The sequence below is a fragment of the Equus caballus genome, chromosome 31 (assembly GCF_041296265.1).
Source record: "Equus caballus isolate H_3958 breed thoroughbred chromosome 31, TB-T2T, whole genome shotgun sequence".
NCBI lineage: Eukaryota > Metazoa > Chordata > Mammalia > Perissodactyla > Equidae > Equus > Equus caballus.
The window spans coordinates 16,846,194-16,867,698 of NC_091714.1; the positions used below are offsets into that span (position 1 = coordinate 16,846,194).

At 49.9% G+C, this 21,505-nt stretch overlaps 1 protein-coding gene across 1 annotated transcript; it reads right to left on the reverse strand.

The window, feature by feature from the left end:
* Positions 1–950: 950 nt before the first annotated feature.
* LOC100063831 (UL16-binding protein 1) lies at positions 951–13,415 on the reverse strand. The gene is given in 8 exon segments (XM_070256342.1): positions 951–1,477; positions 2,702–2,834; positions 3,483–3,758; positions 4,156–4,419; positions 12,462–12,737; positions 12,982–13,161; positions 13,164–13,221; positions 13,377–13,415. Coding segments are annotated over 7 exon segments (1,209 nt in total). The 3' UTR covers positions 951–1,477; positions 2,702–2,718.
* Between the last annotated feature and the right edge of the window lie 8,090 nt (positions 13,416–21,505).

The following is a 21,505-nucleotide window of genomic DNA, read 5'->3' on the forward strand; positions in this document are numbered from 1 at the left end:
TATATATTGGAAAGGTTTAAAAGTTCTGTATCTGTCATGTAGTGGTTTTATTTTTAAGAGAATTTCAGATAATCTGCTCTGAAATAGAAATAGAAATCTTTTAGCCATTTTAAAAAATGTATCCTGCTTCAGCTGGATATCTTAATGCTAGTTTTTGCTAAGTCACGCAGCACAGCAATGAACAATATCTCCACACGCTCTGGGGTCCACGTTTGCCAGCCTGGAATTAACACCGGGATGGCCGTGTCATAGGAAGAACACATCGTCCACTGTGGGGATCTGGTAAAATACATGTCAAAGGAGTGACTCCATTTATACTCCTACTAACAGTGTAGGAGAACTCCTGCTATTCCATTTCCTGTCCATGACTTGATGTGTCCATTTCACAGTGTGTCCATTCACTGGGTATATAAGGGTACCCAGTGTTCTTCTGTGTGATCTTGATGATTTGGGACATGTTCCACCTTCTCACAGGCTTATTCACCATCTCTGAACTTCTCAAAACATTTGTTCAAATGTTAGGAGACTCGGACTTTTCCTTACGGATTTGTGGGAGGTCACTACGTATTCTGGATACTGATCCTGTGTCTGAGGGGAAAGAAAACAACTCTTAGAAGTAGAGCTGCTTCTGCTGTGAAGACGGACTTCTCACTGAAGGAGGCGAGCCAGGGTGGAGGGATCACAGGACAGTCACTGCTGGGGCGGGGGATCTGGGCTGAAATCAGGAAGATCCTCCTTCCTTAAGTCCCAGAATATTTGTTTCTACCGGGGCATCAGGATAAACTGGAGACCGACAGCTGGACTTCTTGTTCATTTCAGAGGGATCCTTCAATTCTCTGTTGCCACAAAATCTAGCAGAATCACCAGCTGTAAGTGCCCTGCAATGTGGAGGAATAGCGATGCCATGAAATCTCTACTGGGTGATAAAAGAAAATTCAAAAATAAGTAAGTATTTTAGATTATAGAGATATTTAATTAAATGTCATTGAAGGGTAGTAAGTTACTAAAGGCAAAAATCATTAACAAAACATTGTTCCATTGAAAAGACAAGGAGGTTTTCAGAACAGAGAAAGAATCCCTGAGGTTCTGCAGTCTGACATGATAATTTTCTGACAATATCATTTACAAGAACAGGGTCACGATGCAGACAAGATGGAAACTGTTCTCCTTCATATTCCTCATATTTCTTGTTCAAGTAGTTCAGGTTGAAGTGCAGGAATCCCACCACTGAGCACCAAGAAGAAGGGGCACTATATGTTAACAAAAGGCACTGAATAGGAGAACCGCCCAATGCAGTAAGGGACCTGAGATGTCGCATAGATTGTCTCATCGTGATCTCATGGTGGTCTCTGGATTTGTAAGGTCTGAGCTCCTGGTGGTCTTGAAATGAACAGCAGGTGATCCAAAGGCAGCCAAACAAAAGGCAGAGTCGTGACACGGACCACACACCCAGGACCTCCTCGGGAGCATCATCAGCCTTCAGAAAAGAAACAGTGTTGGTCGAAGTGGCTGAGGAAATCCTGGGTCAGGTCTCCAGGGTCAGCTTCCCACTCACTCCTCATCTTGAGTACAGCCCTCACTGTATTTCTCCCCACCTGTCACCTGCTCCCTGGTTCCACCAGCTTGTCCCAATCTCCCCCACCCTTTCCCACACCACAGGCAGCCCCAGGCTCTGCTACCAAATGTTGACATTCACGACTAGATCAAGTAATGAATCACCTGCTCCCTTTACTCAGGTCCTGATTCTCCCTCTGATGGGAGGGCCTAAAGGACCTGGTGGGAGCTCTGATGGAAGAGAAGGGCCTGCATCCTGACACCTGTGGCCTTGGGGAGGGCTGCAGGCAAACATCCTTCATTTCCTCCTCTCCTAGCCTCTTAGCTAGCAGCACACAGAGCTCTCAGTGTGATGGTCCCTGAGCCCACCTCATCCATTCCTGGTCCAGCTCTGCTGTGAGCATCAACAGCAGCTCAGTCCCACCTATCCCCTGAGTCACCTCTGCTCCAGGGAGGCACCACTCAGTGGCTCAGGATCGGGGGTCTGCAGGAGCCTGGCTGCCAAGTGATGCAACAGGCTGAGTCAGAATTCCCCTTGTTCCATGGAGAACTGGCCTCCTCCCGATCTCCTCCTACACAGGCTCTACTATTCTCCTTCTGCCTGACCTGCTGGGAGCCAAGGCACCCTCTGTGGGCACGCAGCCCTGCACTCCAGCCTGTTGAGTTGAGGCTGCAAGGCCTTCCCAGCCCTCCTCCTGGGCTTAGACCCAGGCCCCTCTGCTCTTAGTCCCCTGGATGAGTCCTCTTCCCCTTGACACATACTGTGGAGCCACCATGCAGCTCTTACTCAAATGTGAGTCCTGCCTCTGAATTGTGTCCCTGCTGTCCCCACACCTCCTCCCACTGGGCCCAAATAGACTCTCCCAAACAGGGAATCTGGTCTGAGTCAGGCCTGACTTTGCTAAACCCCTTTAGCATCAACAGGCCCTAAGCCTTGGGGCGGGCCCCTCCCCTTTCCCACTGGCCTTTCCAGTGAGGAGATAGCAGAACCCAGGGCTGAGCTTGTCCAAGTTATTGCTATGGAACAGTATGAGGCCTTAGTCTCCTGGTCGCATTCCCATGATGAGAAAGTTCAGTGCAGGCGCAAGGTTGGGCTGAGAATATACCTTTTCCCGGGCCCTCACATCAGGCTATCTGCTCTCAATACCTGTTACCGTGAAGGACTCAGCCTCGGATGCCAAGGAGAATAGAGCAGCTGAGAGTCACCAGGAGGATCCAGGCGATGGGTGTGATGACTGTGGCCCTGGATTGGCCTTTAACTGCGGCCACAGTTGGTGATGCTGAAATGGAAAAGGAAGAGTGACAGCCTTTGTCCAGACCCTAAATGTGAAGAGACTCTTCCTCAACCCCTGCTGCCCCAGACACCTACAATGCGGACATTTTCTCCCCCTCTACTTGTGGCAGCTGCTGTGACAGGCCCTGAGGTAGGAAGAGAGAGGAGATGGGCCCTGTTCCCAAGGGACTCATCTAGCTAATGAAGCAAACAAGAGTGACAATGTCGCCAATCACTGCTGCTGTGACAGAGGAGGAGGTGACACCTGAGGGTGGTGGTAGGGAAGTCCTCTCAGGAGCTGACATTTGGGGTGGGATTGAAGGGTTTCCAGAAATAAACCAGTTGAGATGCAAAAGGAAAATGAAGCTAAGAAGAGGGAACAGTAAGAAGAAAAGGTCTGGACACAGAAGGATGCCCTCATGTTTGGGGTCAGCCAGAAATCCACGGTGAGTGGACCAGAGGCATGTGCAGTGAGGAAGAGATGCCAGGAGTGAGAAGGGAGAGGAAGGGTGGTAGAAGCGACCTATGGAAATTAGTCTCCCAGGAAGACCTCACCACGATGGATCACTCTTTCAACACCCACCCCCAACACACTATAGGGTGTGTTGCTCTGGTGTCCAGAGAGCTGCCCCTTCCTCCTCCTCTTCTCAGGTACCTGTTGTCTCCAGCATTTTCTCCCAGTGCACCAGGAAACTTTCAAGCCAGCTCCTGCAGTCGCCCATGGAGATCTTCCTGAAGAACTCTGTCACATCCCTGTCACTCCCCCACTTCTCTTTCATCCGTCTGCCTCTAGGGTGAAGCACAGTCCAGGTTTTGTTCTCCGAGTCAAAGAGAAGGAACATCTGTCCGTGGAAGCCGAACTGCCAGGATGCGCGCGTGTGTCCATTGGCTTCACATTGACACAGCATCCTGCCCTGCAGCGGGAGAGGGTCTGTCCCCACCGTGGGAAAGAGGTCAGCCTCTGTTCTGGACTAATCATTTGCCCCCAACCACCCCATTGTCCAGCACCTCTGGGGCCCTTTTTTAAGATTTTATTTTTTTCTTTTTCTCCCCAAAGCCCCCTGGTACATAGTTGTATATTCTTAGTTGTGGGTCCCTCTAGTTGTGGCATGTGGGAAGCTGCCTCAGCGTGGTCTGATGAGCAGTGCCATGTCCACATCCAGGATTCGAACCAATGAAACACTGGGCCTCCTGCAGCGGAGTGCGCCAACTTAACCACTCGGCCACGGGGCCAGCCCCCTGTATTTTTTTTTTTTTTTAACATGAGTACAATCAACGCACCTAACCCCACAACCTGCTCTCTCCTGCACTTGGACTTTCTCACTTACCCCTGTCCGTGTGTTTCTCCGGTTTAACGTCCAGCAGTTGCTGTCTGAGCAAGTTCCCCACGTCTCTCAGCGTTTCCACCTGTTCTTGCCAGGCCCTCGTGCCTTTTACCTCCTCTCCCAGGAGACTCAAGGATTTGACCTCCTGGCTGCCACAGTCATAGGAAAGGAAAGTCTTTTCATCGACCTGGCCTTGAACCTCACACCAGGATTGTCCAGGGCTGGGCTTAGGAATGAGGGTGAACTCATAGCAAAGAGAGGGAGCGTCTGTGAAGGAAAAACGCAGGTGAGCGCTGGGGTAGGGAGAAAAGGACCCCTAGGCATTCCCTGACCGCCTCCACTCTGGGACCGCCAGAGAGTCTCTGAAGGGCTGGGCTGCAGAGCATACGTGCCTCTGTCCGGCCCCGCCCACCCAGCAGTGGGAGGTTAGTGCTCCTCCCTTGATGCAGAAGGAGGAGGAGGAGGAGAAGGAGCAGCAGGAGGTGTCTGCCCGGCAGAATCCAAGCCTGGGCCTCCCTTCCCTTCTACTCCAGGTTCTGGGGCCCAGGAATGGAGGCTTTTGCTGGACTGTGTCCTCAGGCAAGGGGATAAGGGATCAGTTGGTAGAGAGGCGACTGGGGACAGTTCCCATTTGGGAAGGTGTTGGGAGGCACCGCGGTGCATGGGGACAAGGTGAGGTGAGCAGTGAGAGGCTGTGAGCTGGGGTGGAGGAGCAGGGACTCTGGAGGGACAGTGGCTGGGTCTGCAGGTGCGGTGAGCCACTGGGCAGGATCGCTGGGAAGTTCCTGGGGGAGAGCGGTGGGCAGGATGGAGGGTGTGTGGGGACAGTGGTGTGAGCAGAGAAGGGCACATGGTGTCTGGGGTTCGCGTCCCTGCGTCCCTGCGGGAATGTCCCCTGTCCTGACCAAGCCTCGGGTGCCCTGGGGGTTCAGCAGCCTTTCCCGCCGCGCCCTCTCTCCCTCCCCTGCACCCAACCCCTATGCTCGTTTTCCCGCATTTCTTATTCGCCAGAGTCGCCTCTCTTCCCCGCCCACCCCTTGCCCAGAGGCGACAACCACTGGGCGGGGGGGGGGGGGGGGGGGGGGGGGGGGGGGGGGGGGACGCGAGCCTGCGGTGGAAACTTAAGGGGAGACAGCGGCCCCACTGCCCAAGAAGGCACCCGAGCGCCCGTGAGCCCCCACATCCCCTCGCCGGTCCTAATCCATCGCCCACCCCACTTCCCCGCAGCTTCCATCCCGAACTCACGTGCCGCCCGGGGCCAGTCCCGCTGCGGGAGCAGGAGCAGGGGCAGGAGGCCGAGACAGAACTTGGAGGCCGCGGTCCACCCCATGGCTACTTGCAACGGGGATGGGAACCCAGCTCTCGGTCCCGTCGGCCGCAGACTAAGTGTTCTGTGCACGGGGCCGGACTTTGTCTCCTGAGCTATTCCCCAGGGCCCGCCCTCCTCGCCCTCCTCGCCCGCCTTCCCAGCCTTGCCAGGCGACTCCTTGCGTCATTGCTCGCCTCCCATCCCTCACCTAGCGTCCGTCGTTCTCCTGGTCTGGGTCTGGTGGGTCTGGTGACTCGCGTTACTCATTATTTCCAGTCTCCTCCTGTAACCGAAGTCTCTCTCCCTTTTCCCCCTGCCCCTCAGCCCTTCTTTCCTGCACCCCACCCCTGGCCCTCCCGTCTCTGTCCCGTGTTCACAATCTTTCCTCTCTTCTTAAATGACACAAGATTTTCCTTCTCGAGAACACTCCCGTCTTAATGAAAGGGGCTGAACACAGCCCTTAGCTGTCCTGTCATCGACAGAATGTTTTCTAGTAGTTTTGATCCCAGCGGAGCCCAAGACCTTTTTGTAAATAAATTAACCCGTGTTTGGGAAAGTTTGGGGTGCAGAGTTCCAAATGTGTATTTAGGAGTTTCTGCTGCAGGCAAGGATTCAAAGCGGCTCTGGAGCAACCTGGAGGCATCTAGAGGGTTCTCCTCCCCGGGCCGCTGATCCTGCACTGCTGGTTTAGCCTCTGTGGCTGTGAGCTTCTCACACTGTTCGCCAGGCATTGCAGCAATTGTGGACTCACCAGGACATGAGGAGGGAAACAATCGCATGTTGAGGGTGAGAAAGATGCTTGATTTCTCCCCAGTAGGGCCTGATGGGGCTTTAATTCCACAAGTCAAAGGCGCTTGAAGTGACAGAGGAATGCAGTGCATGGTCTGTTTCTCTCATCACCAGCGACCCTGGTCCAGGACTCCCGACCAGGCAGCACTCACACCTGAGTTAGGAGACCTGAGGTGAGTCCTCAGCATGATGCTTGCACCTGAGTCCTCTCAGGGTCACCTGGACCATGTCTTCATTGAATCTCTTGTCATTCCCTGAGGCAGCATTTCGTAAGTTACAAATGTGGAAATTGATGCAATGAAAGATGAAGAAGATAGCAGAGGGAAAGCAGCCAGAATTTCATCCAGATACCCAATTCCTGTTTCTGGAAGTGTGATCTATAGTGCACTTCCATTAAAATTGCTTCAGGAGCCAATTCCTCACAATCTGGGGCCTGGTGTGAGTCTAGGGACCAGGAGCCTGCATGGAGGTGAGCCGGGAACAGCCCAGGTTCCCACAGAGGCCTGTCCTCCTCCCACCAGGCCATCCCACCATTGATCTAATGCCAGCCTTCTGCCCTCCTCCTGTTCTCCCAGTCAATTGCCCACTTCACCCACCTCACCCGGTTGGGCTGCCAGGCCCTTCCTGGTTGCCCCCTCCCAGGGATTCAACCCAGGCTCCTGTCCCCCAGCCCTATGCATGGGAGTCTCTTCCCACACACAGATCACCTGGGCCCACCAAGACCTTGCCCCACACAAACCTGGGTCCTGCCCACTCCTTGTGTGTCTCTGGTCTTCCACACCACCCAGCACAGGCCCCTCCTGCAAAAAGAACCTAGCAAATCAGGCCAGAACCTTCTAACCTCCTTTATACCTGGCATTTCACAGAATTTGCTGCCATCCTATGTCCCTGTCCTCAAGTGCACCCAGGCCCTGTGTCCTGGCACGGGCCTCCTCCACATTCCCACAGCCTCCAGATGTTGGGGACTTCTCCTCCCCTGGAGCTCATCCTCTCCACATGGAGAACATGTGCAGTAGGAGGCCTTAGTGTATTTTCCTCATTGGAAGGGGAAAAGGCTCATGGATGGGGCAGAGTGGGACTCAGGGTCTCCCCAGTCCTCACACGAGGCAAAGACCCTCCCAGCAGGCAGGGCCCACTGGACCCCAACCTCCCTCTCATTTTGGCTCACCACATCCGCCACCCTCACAAAGACCAAGATGAGGATGCATTGGGGCTTCACTGTGGGGGATGGGCAGCATTCATAGCGATGAAGTGAGTGGAGGTGCAATTAGACTCATAGATTCGGGTACGCTTTCACCATGGATGGTTGTGCTGTAAAGTGGGCCCCATGCAGGAGGAGAGCCCTCTCTCAGCTCCTGTTCCTCAAGGGACTTCATTGATCTCAGAGTGAATGAGCAACAGCATGTTCCTAGGCTCTGTAGCAAAAGTGATACGGGGACAAATTGTATTCCCAATGCCCACGTGAATGTGGAGCACACGAGTATACAAATCCCTCTCACCAAGTGTGATGTGCTTACTGCGGCCTCAGGTGTGAGGACCCAGAGGAGGGCAGAGAAGATGATTCATTATCTTGGGGATGTGTGATGGGAAATTTTATCTGTCAATTTGGAGAACGATTTGGATGAGATGAACATTTAAATTGGTGAACTTGGAGTAAAGGAGATTGTCCTCCACGATGTCAGTAGGTCTTGTCAAATCTGTTGAAGGCCTGGAAGGGACAATATGACTGACGTCCCCTAAGAAGAGGGAATGCCCCATCAGACTGCCTTCAGACTTCATCTGCAGCATTGGCTCCCCTGGGCTCCAGGGAGCCAGTCTACACGGCAGATTGTGGACTCGATGGCCTCCGTTATCAAATGAGCCCATTCCTTCTAGTCATTCTCTCTCTCTCCACATCAATCCGGTCCTGGGTCTCTGGAGAACTGTGACTAAAACAGCAGGGTAAGGAAGACTTAACGGGAGATGATATTTGTGCTCAGCTCTGAAGTTCCACAGGGTCGTGACCAGTGGCAACCAGACTACCTGACAGAGGATAGGCCAGCACAGAAAGCCTGGAAGCGCGATGGTGAGGACTGGCTGGTGGGCCAGAGTGGCTGGTGCTTAGGGTGTTAGAGAAGAAGACATTCCAGCAAGTGAATTGCGACTAAGAGGTTATGTGGGAAAGCCCTCAGCAGTCACAAGTTTCAAGCAGAAAAGTCATTGGGAACACACTCACAAACACACAGATACACACACAGACACCATAGAGGGTGGATCTAATCTTAGAAGAGCTGCCACACCCTTTTCTCTGAGTCAGTTCCCTGCCAACTAGCACATCCAAGTGAGGATCAGGGTTTTTGCCCTGTGAATTTGCACACCCCCATTCCTGGTCTGAGCTGCTTTCATCTCTAGAAGGGCCTCTGCTGACCATGCTGATGAGGTGGAGGAGGGAGAAGCTGAGGAAGGCTGGAGCACAGCGGGTGAGAAGGGAACATCGGGGGAGGACCTGCCTCTAGACAAGGAGCGGGATGTCTACTGTATTTCTTGAGGCATTTACTTTCTTACATCACATTCTGATAATTATGTTTTTCTTACATTCCCATTTTCAGGAACAATAAAAACTTCTTTTTTTTAGGAAGACTGGCCCTGAGCTAACATCTGCTGCCAATCCTCCTTTACTTTATGTGTGGGATGCCTGCCACAGTATGGCTTAACAGGTGATGCGTAGGTCCACACCCGGGATCCAAACTGGCGAACCCCAGGTCTCTGAAGCGGAATGGGTGAACTTAACCACTGCACCACCAGGCCGGCCCCCAATAAGAACTTTTGACACAAGCACACAGTGATACAGAAGTTATGAGTACTCTCCAGAGCACCTCTCTTGCTAAACCATATGACAGTGAGCTGTCACATTGATGTCCCCCACTTTTCATGGCGTCATCTGATGCCATATACTTAGTATGTATTTCCTAAGCAGGCCACTCCCCTATATCACCATGATATAATCACCACAAGTTTCAAATTGTCATAATAATGTTCTTTTGAGTCAAAGGAACTGATGGATTAAGGTATTTTCATGTCCTTGATCAGCTGAAGATGTGGGTTAAGGTATTTTATTTGCCCCTTTTGTTGACCTGGGTAATTTTTAAATGTATGTGGAGAGATTTGGATTCATGTCACCACTGTTATTGTATGTCAACCAGAAGTTTTCAAATATGTATTGGAAAGGTTTAAAAGTTTTGTGTCTGTCATGTGGTGGTTTTATTTTTAATAGAATTTCAGATAATCTACTCTGAAATAGAAGTAGAAATAGAAATCTTTTAACCATTTTAAAAAATATATCCTACTTCAGTTGGATATCTTAATGCTCGCTTTTTCTATGCCACATAGCCCTACAATGAACAATATCTCTACATGCTCTGTGGTACACGTTCGCCAGCCTGGAATTAACAGTGGGATGGCTGTGTGGTAGGAAGAACACATCGTCCACTGTGGGGATCTGGTAAAACACATGTCAAAGGAGTGACTCCATTTATACTCCTACTAACGGTGTAAGATGGATGTCGTAAAGGGTCGGGGAGATTGGGACATCATTCCATTTCCTGTCCACCACCTGATATATTTCACAGTGTTTCCATTCACTGGGTATGTAAGGGTGCCCATTGTTCTTCTGTGTGATCTGGATGATTTGGGACACATTCCATCTTCCCATAGGCTTATTCACCTTCTCTGAACTCCTCAAAACATTTGCTCAAATGTTAGGAGAATCGGACTTTTTCTGATGGATTTGTAGGAGGTCACTGTATATACTGGATACTGATCCTGTGTCTGAGGGGAAAGAAAACAACTCTTAGAAGTAGAGCTGCTTCTGCTGTGAAGACGGACTTCTCACTGAAGGAGGCGAGCCAGGGTGGAGGGATCACAGGACAGTCACTGCTGTGTGTGTGTGGGGGGGGGGGGGGGGTGAGCACCAAGAGGAAGTGGCACAATATGTTAAGGAAAGGCACTGAATAGGAGAATTGCCCAATGCAATGAGGGACCTGAGATGTTGCACAGACTGTCTCTTCATGATCTCATGGTGGTCTCTGGATTTGCAAGGTCTGAGCTCCTGGTGGTCTAGAAATGAAGAGCAGGTGATCCAAAGGCAGCCAAACAAAAGGCAGAGTCGTGACACGGACCACACTCTCGGGGCCTTCTTGGGAGCATCGTTAGCCTTCAGAAAAGAAACAGTATTGGTCCAAGAGGCTGAGGAAATTCTGGGTCATGTCTCCAGGGTCAGCTTCCCACTCACTCCTCATCTTAAGTACAGCCCTCACTGAGGGTCATGTATTTCTCCCCACCTGTCACCTGCTCCCTGGTTCCACCAGCTTGTCCCAATCTCCCACACCCTTTCCCACACCACAGGCAGGCCTGGGCCCTGCTACCAAATGTGCAGGTTCATGACTAGATCAAGTGATGAATCACCTGCTCGCTGTACTCAGGTCCTGATTCTCCCTCTGATGAGAGGGCCTAAAGCACCTGGTGGGAGCTCTGATGGAAGAGAAGGGTCTGCATCCTGACACCTGTAGCCTTGGGGAGGGTTGCTGGCAAACATCTTTCTTCTCTTCCTCGCCCAGCCTCTTAGCTAGCAGCATAGATAGTTTTCAGTGTGATGGTCCCTACCCCCATCCATTCCTGGTGCAGCTCAGCTATGACATCAACAGCAGCTCAGTCCCACCTACCTCCTGAGTCACCTCTGCTCCAGGGAGGGGCTGCTCAATGACTCAGGATCTGGGGTTTGCAGGAGGCTGGCTGCCAGCTGCATGCCAAAGGCTGAGTCAGAATTCCCCTTGTTCCATGGAGAACTAGTCTCCTCTTAATATCACCTGCGTAGACCCTACTGTGTGCCTTCTGTCTCACCTGCTGGGAGCCAAGGAACTTTCTGTGAGAACGCAGCCCTACACTCCAGCCTTTTGAGTTGAGGCTGCAAGGCCTTCCCAGCCCTGCTCCTGGGCTTAGACCCAGGCCCCTCTGCTCTTAGCCCCCTGGATGAGTCCCCTTCCCCTTGACACAACATGTAGAAGAACCGTGTGACTCTCGCTCAAATGTGAGTAATGCCCTTGTCTTGTGTGCCTGCTGTTTCCACACCACCTCCCACTGGACCCAAACAGACTCACATACAGGAAATCTGGTCTAAGTCAGGCCTGACTTTGCTAAACCCCTTTAGTATCAACAGGCCTTAAGCCTTGGGGCGGGTCCCTCCCCTTTCCCACTGGCCTTTCCAGTGAGGAGACAGCAGAACCCAGGGCTGAGCTTGGCCAAGTTATTGCTATGGAATGATATGAGGCCTTAGTTTCCCAGTCGCATTTCCATGATGAGAAAGTTCAGTGAGGGGGCAGGGTTGGGCTGATAATTCACCTTTCCCTCAACCCTAACACCAGGGTATCTGCTCTCGGTACCTGTTACCATGAGGGATGCATTCTATGACGCCCAGAATAGAACTGGAGTGGGTCATCGGGAGGTTCCAGCTGATGGGTATGTTGGCCGTGCCCTAAATCAGCCTGTATCTGGGGCCGTGGTTGGTGATGTTGAAATCAAAAAGGAAGAATGACAGCCTTTGGACGGACCCGAAACCTCCTCTGAGGAGACTCCCTCTCAACTCCTGCTGCCCCAGATAATCCTACAATGTAGACATTTTCTAGTCTTCTACTTGTGGCAGCCATTGTCACAGTTCCTTGGTAGGAAAGGACAGAGGAGATGGGCCCTGTCCCCAAGAGGCTCATCCAGCTAACGAGGGAAACAAGAGTTCCAATGTAACCAATCACTGCTGATGTGACAGAGGAGGTGACACCTGAGGGTGGTGGGAGAGCAGTCCTCTCAGGAGTGGACAGTTAGTGGTATTGAAGGATTTCCAGAAATAGATCAGGTGAGATGAAAAAGAAAAGTGAGGCTGAGAAGAGGGAACAGTGAGAAGTAAAGGTCTGGAAAGAGAATGATGCCCTCATGTTTGAGGTCAGCAAGATCCCTGGTGAGTGGACCAGAGGCATGTGCAGAGAAGAAGACATGTCAAGAGGTGAGAAGGGGAAAGAAGCATGGTAGAAGCGACCTATGGCCCTTATTCTCCCAGGAAGAACTCACCGTGGATGAATCACCCTTTCTCACACACACACACACACACACACACACACACAAGGTGAGCTGTGTTGCTCTTGTCTCCAGAGAGCTGTCCCTTCCTCCTCCTCTTCTCAGGTACCTGTTGTCTCCAGCATTTTCTCCCAGTGCACCAGGAAACTTTCAAGCCAGCTCCTGCAGTCTCCCATGGAGATCTTCCTGAAGAACTCTGTCACATCCCTGTCACTCTCCCACCTCTCTTTCATCCGTCTGCCTCTAGGGTGAAGCACCTTCCAGGTTCTGTTCTCCGAGTCAAAGACGAGGAAAGTCTGTCCTTGGGAGCCGAACTGCCAGGATGCACGCGTGCGTCCATTGGCTTCACACTGACACAGCATCCTGCGCTGCAGCGGGAGAGGGTCTGTCCCCACCGTGGGAAAGAGGTCAGCCTCTGTTCTGGACAAATCCTTTGTCCCCGGCCACCCCAGTGTCCACCCCTCTGGGCCCCTTTGTACCTATCCTGTTCTTTCCTCGAAGGCCTGCCCTTTCTGCTGAACTACTTGGGAATGACCAACATCCTTTCTTTCTTTTTTTTTCACATGAGTACAATCAACGCCCCTAACCCCACAACCTGCTCTCCCCTGCACTTGGACTTTCTCACTTACCCCTGTCCGTGTATGTCTCTCGTTTAACGTCCGGCAATTGCTGTCTGAGCAAGTCCCCAACATCTCTCAGAGTGTCGGCCTGTGCTCTCCAGGCCCTTGTGCCATTCACCTCCTCTCCCAGAAGACTCAAGGATTTGACCTCCTGGCTGCCACAGTCATAGGAAACCAAAGTCTTTTCATGACCTGGCCTTGAACCTCACACCAGGGTTGTCCAGGGCTGGGCTTAGGAATGAAGGTGAACTCATAGCAAAGAGAGGGAGCGTCTGTGAAGGAAAAACTGAGGTGAGCACTGGGGTTGGGAGAAAAGGAACCCTAGACACTGTCCCCCACCGCCGCCCCTATCTGTCAAAGCCAGAGTCTCCGAAGGGCTGGGCTGCTGAGCAAACTCGCCCCACCAGGCCCCGCCCCTTCAGCAGCTTTAGGCTCGTGTCCATTGGTTGCTGGAGGAGGAGGAGGAGTCCGTCTGGCAGGAAACCACGCCCCCGCCTCCTGTCCCTCCTACTCCAGGTTCTGGGGACCAGGCATGGAGGATTTTGCTGGACTGTGTCCTCAGGCAAGGGGATAAGGGGTCAGTTGGTAGACAGGTGACTGAGGTTCTGGGGTTCAGTCACCTGTCTACAATGTGACAGGTAGACAGTTCCCATTTGGGAAGCTGTTGGAGGCCGTGTGGTGCATGGAGACAAGGTGAGGTGGGCAGTGAAAGGCTGTGAGCTGGGGTGGAGGAGCAGGGACTCTGGAGGGTCAGTCAGTGTCTCGGGCTGCACGTGCGGTGAGCCATTGGTCAAGAGCGGTGGGCAGGACGGAGGGTGTGTGGGGACAATGGTGCGAGCAGAGGAGGGCAGGCAGCCTGTCTGGATCGCCTCCCTGTCCCTGTTCCTGTCCTGGCCACGCCCCGGGTGCCTGGGGCTCAGGCTCCCACTTCCCGAGGGGCGGGCGGGCTGGGCCCGGGGCTTCAGCAGCCTTTCCCACTGCGCCATCTCTCCCTCCCCTGCCTCCCCTCTCCTCTTCTCTGGCATTTCCTATTCGCCAGATTCGCCTCTTTCCCCGCCCTCCCCTTGCCCGCAGGAGACAACCACCGGGAAGACGCGAGCTCGAGGTAAATACTTAAGGGAAGACGGCAGCGCCTCCAGCCGAGAAGGCACCCGAGCGCCCGTGAGCCCCCACATCCCCTCGCCGGTCCTAATCCATCGCCCACCCCACTTCCCCGCAGCTTCCATCCCGAACTCACGTGCCGCCCGGGGCCAGTCCCGCTGCGGGAGCAGGAGCAGGGGCAGGAGGCCGAGACAGAACTTGGAGGCCGCGGTCCACCCCATGGCTACTTGCAACGGGGATGGGAACCCAGCTCTCGGTCCCGTCGGCCGCAGACTAAGTGTTCTGTGCACGGGGCCGGACTTTGTCTCCTGAGCTATTCCCCAGGGCCCGCCCTCCTCGCCCTCCTCGCCCTCCTGGCCCGCCTTCCCAGCCTTGCCAGGCGACTCCTTGCGTCATCGCCCGCCTCCCGTCCCTCACCTAGCGTCCGTCGTTCTCCTGGTCTGGGTCTGGTGGGTCTGGTGACTCGCGTTACTCATTATTTCCAGTCTCCTCCTGTAACCGAAGTCTCTCTCCCTTTTCCCCCTGCCCCTCAGCCCTTCTTTCCTGCACCCCACCCCTGGCCCTCCCGTCTCTGTCCCGTGTTCACAATCTTTCCTCTCTTCTTAAATGACACAAGATTTTCCTTCTCGAGAACACTCCCGTCTTAATGAAAGGGGCTGAACACAGCCCTTAGCTGTCCTGTCATCGACGGTACGTTTTCTAGTAGTTTTGATCCCAGCGGAGCCCAAGACCTTTTGGTAAATAAATTAACCCCTCTTTGGGAAAGTCTGGGGTGCTGTGTTCCGAATTTGTATTTCCAAGTTTTTGTGGCACAAAAGGATTCAAAGCTGATCTTTCTGTGAGAACGCAGCCCTGGACTCCAGCCTTTAGACATGAGTCTGCAAAGCATTTCCAGCCCTCCTCCCGGGTTAGACCCAGGCCCCTCTCCTCTTAGCCCCCTGGAGGAGTCCCCTTCCCCTTGACACATACTGTGGAGCCAACACGTGACTCTCACCCAAATGTGAGTCCTGCCCCTGACTTGTGAGCCTGCTGTCCCCACCCCACCTCCCACTGGGCCCAAAGAGACTCTCCCAAACAGGTGACCTGGTCTGAGTCAGGCCTGACTTTGCTAAACCCCTTTAGCATCAACAGGCCCTAAGCCTTGGGGTGGGCCCTTCCCCTTTCCCACTGGCCTTCCAGTGAGGAGATATCTGAACTCAGGGGTGAACTTGTGAAAGTTATTGCTTCCAAGTGATATGAAGTCAAAAGAAAAGGTCGTGCTTTAAACTTACAGAACACATCAAGACTCAACCCACAGTAAGTGAAATAACACAGCAGGTTACGTCCTCAGGAAATACAGATATTAAAAACATCGATAAACTGTAAAATATGTGTATTTACATCCTTAAAGTCATAAAGAATGAAAAAAAACATTTCAAATAATGAAATGATTATAAAAGACCAGCTATATTTGAAATAGAACCAGACAGAACTTCTAGCAACAAAAAATATGTTAAAATTAAAAACTCAACACACTGGTGAACCAGCATATTAGACATAGTTCAATAGAGAATCAGTGAGCAGAGTGATTAATCTGAAGGAATCATTCAAAATTTAGTGGAGAGAGTTTCATCCTGAAACTATAAGAGAGAGGCAGAAAATATGGATCTGCAATGAAATGGTCCAACTTACATCTAACAGGGCTTCCAAAAGCCAGAGAAGGAAGAAAATGAGGGAGCGGAAATTCAAAGAGCTGATAGCTAAGTATTTTCCAGATTTTATGAAAGACATTGATCCTCCATTTCTGGAAACACAGTAAATCTCAAGTAGGATATATAGAAATAAATTCACTCCTAGGCACATTGTGGTAAAATTGTACAACATCTTCAAGATCTTCAAAGACAAAAACTTCAAGAAGGTTTGATATGATTACCTTCAATGGAAAGGCAATGAAATTGACAACAGATTTCCAATTAGTTTTGAAAAATTCTCAGCCATTATCTCTTCAAAAATAACTTCTTGTTATTTTCTCTTACCTCTCCCTTTAGGGTTCTGATTAGTGTGGGGTAAACCTTCTCACTGTGTCCGCTAACTCTTTCTTCTGGATTTTTCCATCCTGTGATCTTTCTGTAACTCATTCCACATAATTGTTTCTTTTCTTTTTTTTTTTGTTTTGAGGAAGATCAGCCCTGAACTAACATTCGTCCCCGATCCTCCTCTTTTTGCTGAGGAAGACTGGCCCTGAGCTAACATCCGTGCCCATCTTCCTCTACTTTATACGTGGGACCCCTGCCACAGCATGGCTTGACAAGCAGTATGTAGGTCCGCACCCAGGATCTGAGCTCGTGAACCCTGGGCTGCCAAAGCAGAACATGGGAACTTAACAGGTGTGCCACCCGGCCGGCCCACACATAATTTCTTCTGACACGCATTCCAGTTGATCCGTTCTCTCCTCGGGTATGTATAAGCTGCTACTAAAGGCATCCACTGAGTGGTTAATTTCAGTTATTCAATTTTACGGTTTTGGATTATTCCATAATTCAAATATCCTCTGTCACTTTTATATAATTTCCAATTCAGTATTGAATTTTTTCATCTTTTTTTAGCTCATTAAACATAGGAAGCATAGTTATTTTAAAATACCTGCCTGATAATTCTAAAATCTAAAGCTGCAAGATCTAACAGGTAGTCTTAGCCACATTTGGCTACTGAGCACTTGAACGGTGGGTAGCCTGAATTGAGATGTCCTGTAGTGTAAAATGCACATCAGATTTCAAAGACTTCGCATAAAAATGTCAAATGTCTCATTATTAATTTTTTTATATCGATTACATGTTGAAATAACAATTTAGGTTAAATAAAAATTTGAGTCATACATACTGAGTTAGAGAAAAGTATTAGAGATCTTGTCAAGATGGCGGCATAGGCGGACTCTGAACTCACCGCCTCCCACGAACACAACCAGGTTACAATTATTCTTAGAAAAATTATCTCGAGAGAGACCTCAAAACTGAATAAGAAGAACCCCCACAACAAGAGACAGTCCTGACTGAGGCAGAAGAGGCATCCACTGTCTCCTTCCTCCTCCAGTGCAAAGCTCTGGTCCAGACGCTGGCCTGGACTTGCCCTGCCTCCGCTCACTCTGCACAATGTCGCTAAGGTACCGCCTCTCCTCCTCCGCAGCCCAAGCTGCCTCCTGAGCAAACCCCCAAGGACCAGCCCAGACAGCCAGTGCCTGAGGTTGGGGCAGCTGCAGTCCCATTGGTTTCTCATTAACAAAGACAATAAAGGGTGTTGCTGCAGCTACAAGGACTCTTCTGGAATGTAATCTGATTGGGTCATTCCCCTGCTTAAGAAAAATCCTCCAACACGTCACCATTACCCTCCTGATGCTCAGAGACCCCCGTCCAGCCCCGGCTCTCCCTCAGCGATGCCCTCAAGGGCCAACAGCAGAGAGCGCATGTGAGGGGCTCGCAGCTCTCACAGCAGGGGCTTTCCTGAAGGAAGAGGCTGCTGCAGCTTCCGGGAAAGAAGACTTGTTTTATGAGCCCCTGGCCAGGAATAAGCACACTTGACGTTGCCAAAGAGCACACATCTGTTGAGAAGATGGGCCCCAGTTTGACAGTCACTTAAAACAGTGAGGACTAGTAAGTTCGATTTAAATAAGCCACATAGTAACCCCCCGCCTAAGAAGAAATTTGCTGTCTTTCTCCACCTCTGGAAAGATCCAGGGCTGAAGTCTTTGTTCTGCTTCCTCCAAGTAAGGGGAGATGTGACAACTGCATCAATAATAGGCCTTTTATAGAGAACTTTCCTTTGGTTCTGGAAGGTTCATTGCTTTCCACACAATGGCTTACCACTTTATAATTCTGGAAAGCGTCTTATAACTCATCAGTAACACATTATAGTTAGCAGCTGTTTGCATTAAAGTTTACTTTTAAATACTATTTTTAAGTAGACAAACCAAAATACGCCTATATGATATAAACAGCAATGAATGCGAATAATGTATTTTAAAGCCCTCAAAAATTTAACCCCAAAGATTTAAGACGGAAAAATCAAGGAAGCTCTGAAATATCCTACGTAATATAAAACTAATTAATCCTGCCCCTCCTGGAGGAAAAAGAATCATTGTTTTAGTCACTTACTTTTGTTTGGGGAGCTGTAAGATATGATTTCTGAACACAGTGAAATTCTCATATCCTCTAAATTGATCACTGTTGTATTTGAAATAAGACAGATATATTTCCTCTCAGTTCAAGGCCAGGCAAATGACACTGTATAATGTATGTTAAAATAAGCCAGAGCTTATCTACCAAGAAACAGGCCTTAAAAATAAACAAACGACAAGAAGAGGAAACAAGTGCCCTATCATTTAAAAATATTTGACTTACTGACGAAGAACAAGATAAATGTAATTCTGAAGTTTCGTCATAAAAATGTAGCAAACCAGCGTTAAATACTATGGAAACACTGATTTCTTTTTAAAACTAAACACACTTGGTAAGCTCTGCAGAGGCGAAATAAGACTGCTCTCAATTTTGATGGAGCAAATCCAGGCGGCACCTTATATAGAGAGGAACAGTATTGTTAACTAACCCGAATACAACACACGGCTGTGAACGGAGCCTTCACCACAAGGAAGAGGCTCTGGAATCTGGATCCGCACCGTGTGGGCACAAATGAGACAGCTGAGGCTGAGAAGTTAAAAGGGACTCCTGAAGGCAGGAAACGGAAGTGGGCCCAGACTAAGGGAAGAGGCTTAGACATTGTGGGTCCAAATCCACTGTGGCTGTTTGTTTTTGTGTTTTTTTAACTGTGTTTTTCTTAATTGCAACACTTTGGGAAAAAATTATTCACAACCCCAACATGATTTTCACCATTTTGGGCGTGTGCTGTTCTAGTCTTTCTCCAGATGAGCTGATAATGATAATGAACGGCTGCCATTTATCGGATGATTTCTTTGTACCAGGCTCCATGCTAAGTGCTCGTGAGCCATAGCTTCGCTCCACTTGCACAAGTCTCTGAGGTGGGTGTTTTCGTCTGCATCACACTCCCGAGGAAGCCAGGGTCAGAGAGGATAACCGAGTTGCTAAGGCCACACGTGGTAAATCTGCCAGTTCAGACGTCAGCCCAGATCTTTCTAACTGAAAGATCTCACTACACTTTGGGGCACCCCAAGTGTATTCCAGGTACAGTAAAAATAAATTTACAACCTGAATTTAACTTATTAATATATTCTATTTATTGGTATTTATTCACATATGCTAGCATTGCCCATGTCACTACATGAACTTCTCAGTTGCCACTTCATTTCCTCACCTCCACTATTGGACATTTACTTTGTCCCCATTTTCACTGTTATAAATACTGCCATAATAAACTTTTCTTCTCATACTTTTTCTTTAGCATGGATCATTTTCCTAAAAAAATATTCCAGAAGAATGAATGACTATTTTAATGGACTCTGCTACATATTTCCTGATTGGTACCATTTTATACTTCCGGAGACCATATAAGATTATACTAAGTTCTCCATGCATGCCAGTATCAGAGGAAACTTACTTTTGCCAGTTTAATAAGCATAAGCTGGCATTATTTGCATTTCTTTGATTACTTTTAAGCTCGAAAATTTTTCATGTTTATCACCTATACACCCTCTTCTGGGAACTGTTTGTCACATCTTTTGCCCATTTATTTTTGTTTTTCTTACTGATTCACATAAGCTCTATTAATATAATAAATACTTTTTATCTCATGTTTCCCTAAACTCTTATTTGCAATTCCTTTTGTTTCTTGACATAAAGAATTGTTTAAAAACATGTACATAATCCGTCCTTTCTCTCTGTGATCTCTTTGATTAGAAAGTTATCTTCCCTCCAGATATGTAATAGTGAGCTTATTGTCTTCGAGTCTTCCTATGTGTGGAGTAACCTATGGTTTAATTGTTTTTTTAAATTATTTAATTCTTTATCCATCTAGAATTTATGTGTGGTCAGAGCTGCAGGTCTAAATGTATTTTCCCCCATATTCCTACCAGTTATCTCGATATTATTTACAAAATATAAATGTTTGCCTCTTTTGTGATCTTTGCTTACAACACAAAGCGAGAGGTTGAAAATGTGAGAGAGAAAGGTCCTTGGAGGAGGAGACTGGTCAGGCCCATGTGGAGGGGTCAGCCTTGAACAGGAGTCAACTCCTTCCTCCGCGCTTGGAGGAGATGAGGGAGAGGCTGGGGGGCGGTGTGTGGGTTTGCAGTGGGGAGAGCAGGGCGCTGCCTACCAGCTTTTGATTTTTCCCTCAGAGTGGGGCCTGAGTTCCCAAATTACACAAGGTCCTCCCAGGGATCCTGGGTTTCAAGCTGAGTATCCTGTGGAAACGGCATCAAGGGTCTGTCCTTGAGCCCTTAGAGATATATTCTCAAGCTCCTCTGAGGTCCTAACCACTCCACTCCCCCCTCCTGCTGCCCTTCAGTTTTATGGGGACACCCAGTCCCCAACCCCTCCAGGCAGCCAGGTGACCCAACCAGCGTCCTGTGATGACATCACGGACATGTGTGCCACCTTCATAATACACAAAGCACGTCTATCCTGATCCTCACGACAGCCCGGGCTGGAGCACAAGGGGAGCACTCAAGTCCCAGGAGATTAGCAGGGACCCGTACGTGGAGAAGCTGGCTCTCAAACCCAGGTCTCAGGACCTCAAGCCCCCTGCCCTGCTCTCTGCACAGCACTGCAGGCAGAGTCAGTCCTTCCAACACACCTCTCTCCAGCATCTTCCACACAATCCCGCGTTCTCCTACCATCCCCGACAGCCACCTGGCCAGTCCCACTGTGGGAAACCCAAGCATCCTCTTCTCTGTTTCCAGGTTGCCTGGTGCTGCTGGAGAAATCATTTGAACTGCTCTGTAACACAGCTCCCCCAACACCGCTCCCCAGTTCCCGTGACACAGCTCCACGGCTCCTGTGCTGTGAGACCCTAGGACAAGTTACTTTCTCTCACCATGCCTTCGCGTACCCTGGGGATGATAACAGAACCTAGATCTCTGGGTGTTTTGAGGACAGAGGGAGTTCTTGTGCGTAAGGAGCTTATAACAGTGCCCAGTACTAAAACTCAATACCCATCAGCAATAAACAGGGCTGATGGGTTCCCTATACATTTGCACTGTCTCATCCCATTATTCCCTCCCCATTTCTTCATCATGTTTATATTCACCTTAAATGGACCCCTAGGAAATCTCTACAAGAGCTTTTCTAGACCATTTTCATGCTCCTTTAGCCTCTAACTCCACATGTCACAAGATCCAGAAAAGAAAAATCAAGGTGGAAAAACTTAGTGGTCTCAGAAGCATAAAGAACTTCAACAGGTCAAGTATCTGGGCAGGGAAAGCACAGGACAGTGAATAGGGTAACCTGTGCCCCACCTGCAGAGCAGGAAGAGGGCGCCTCCGGGC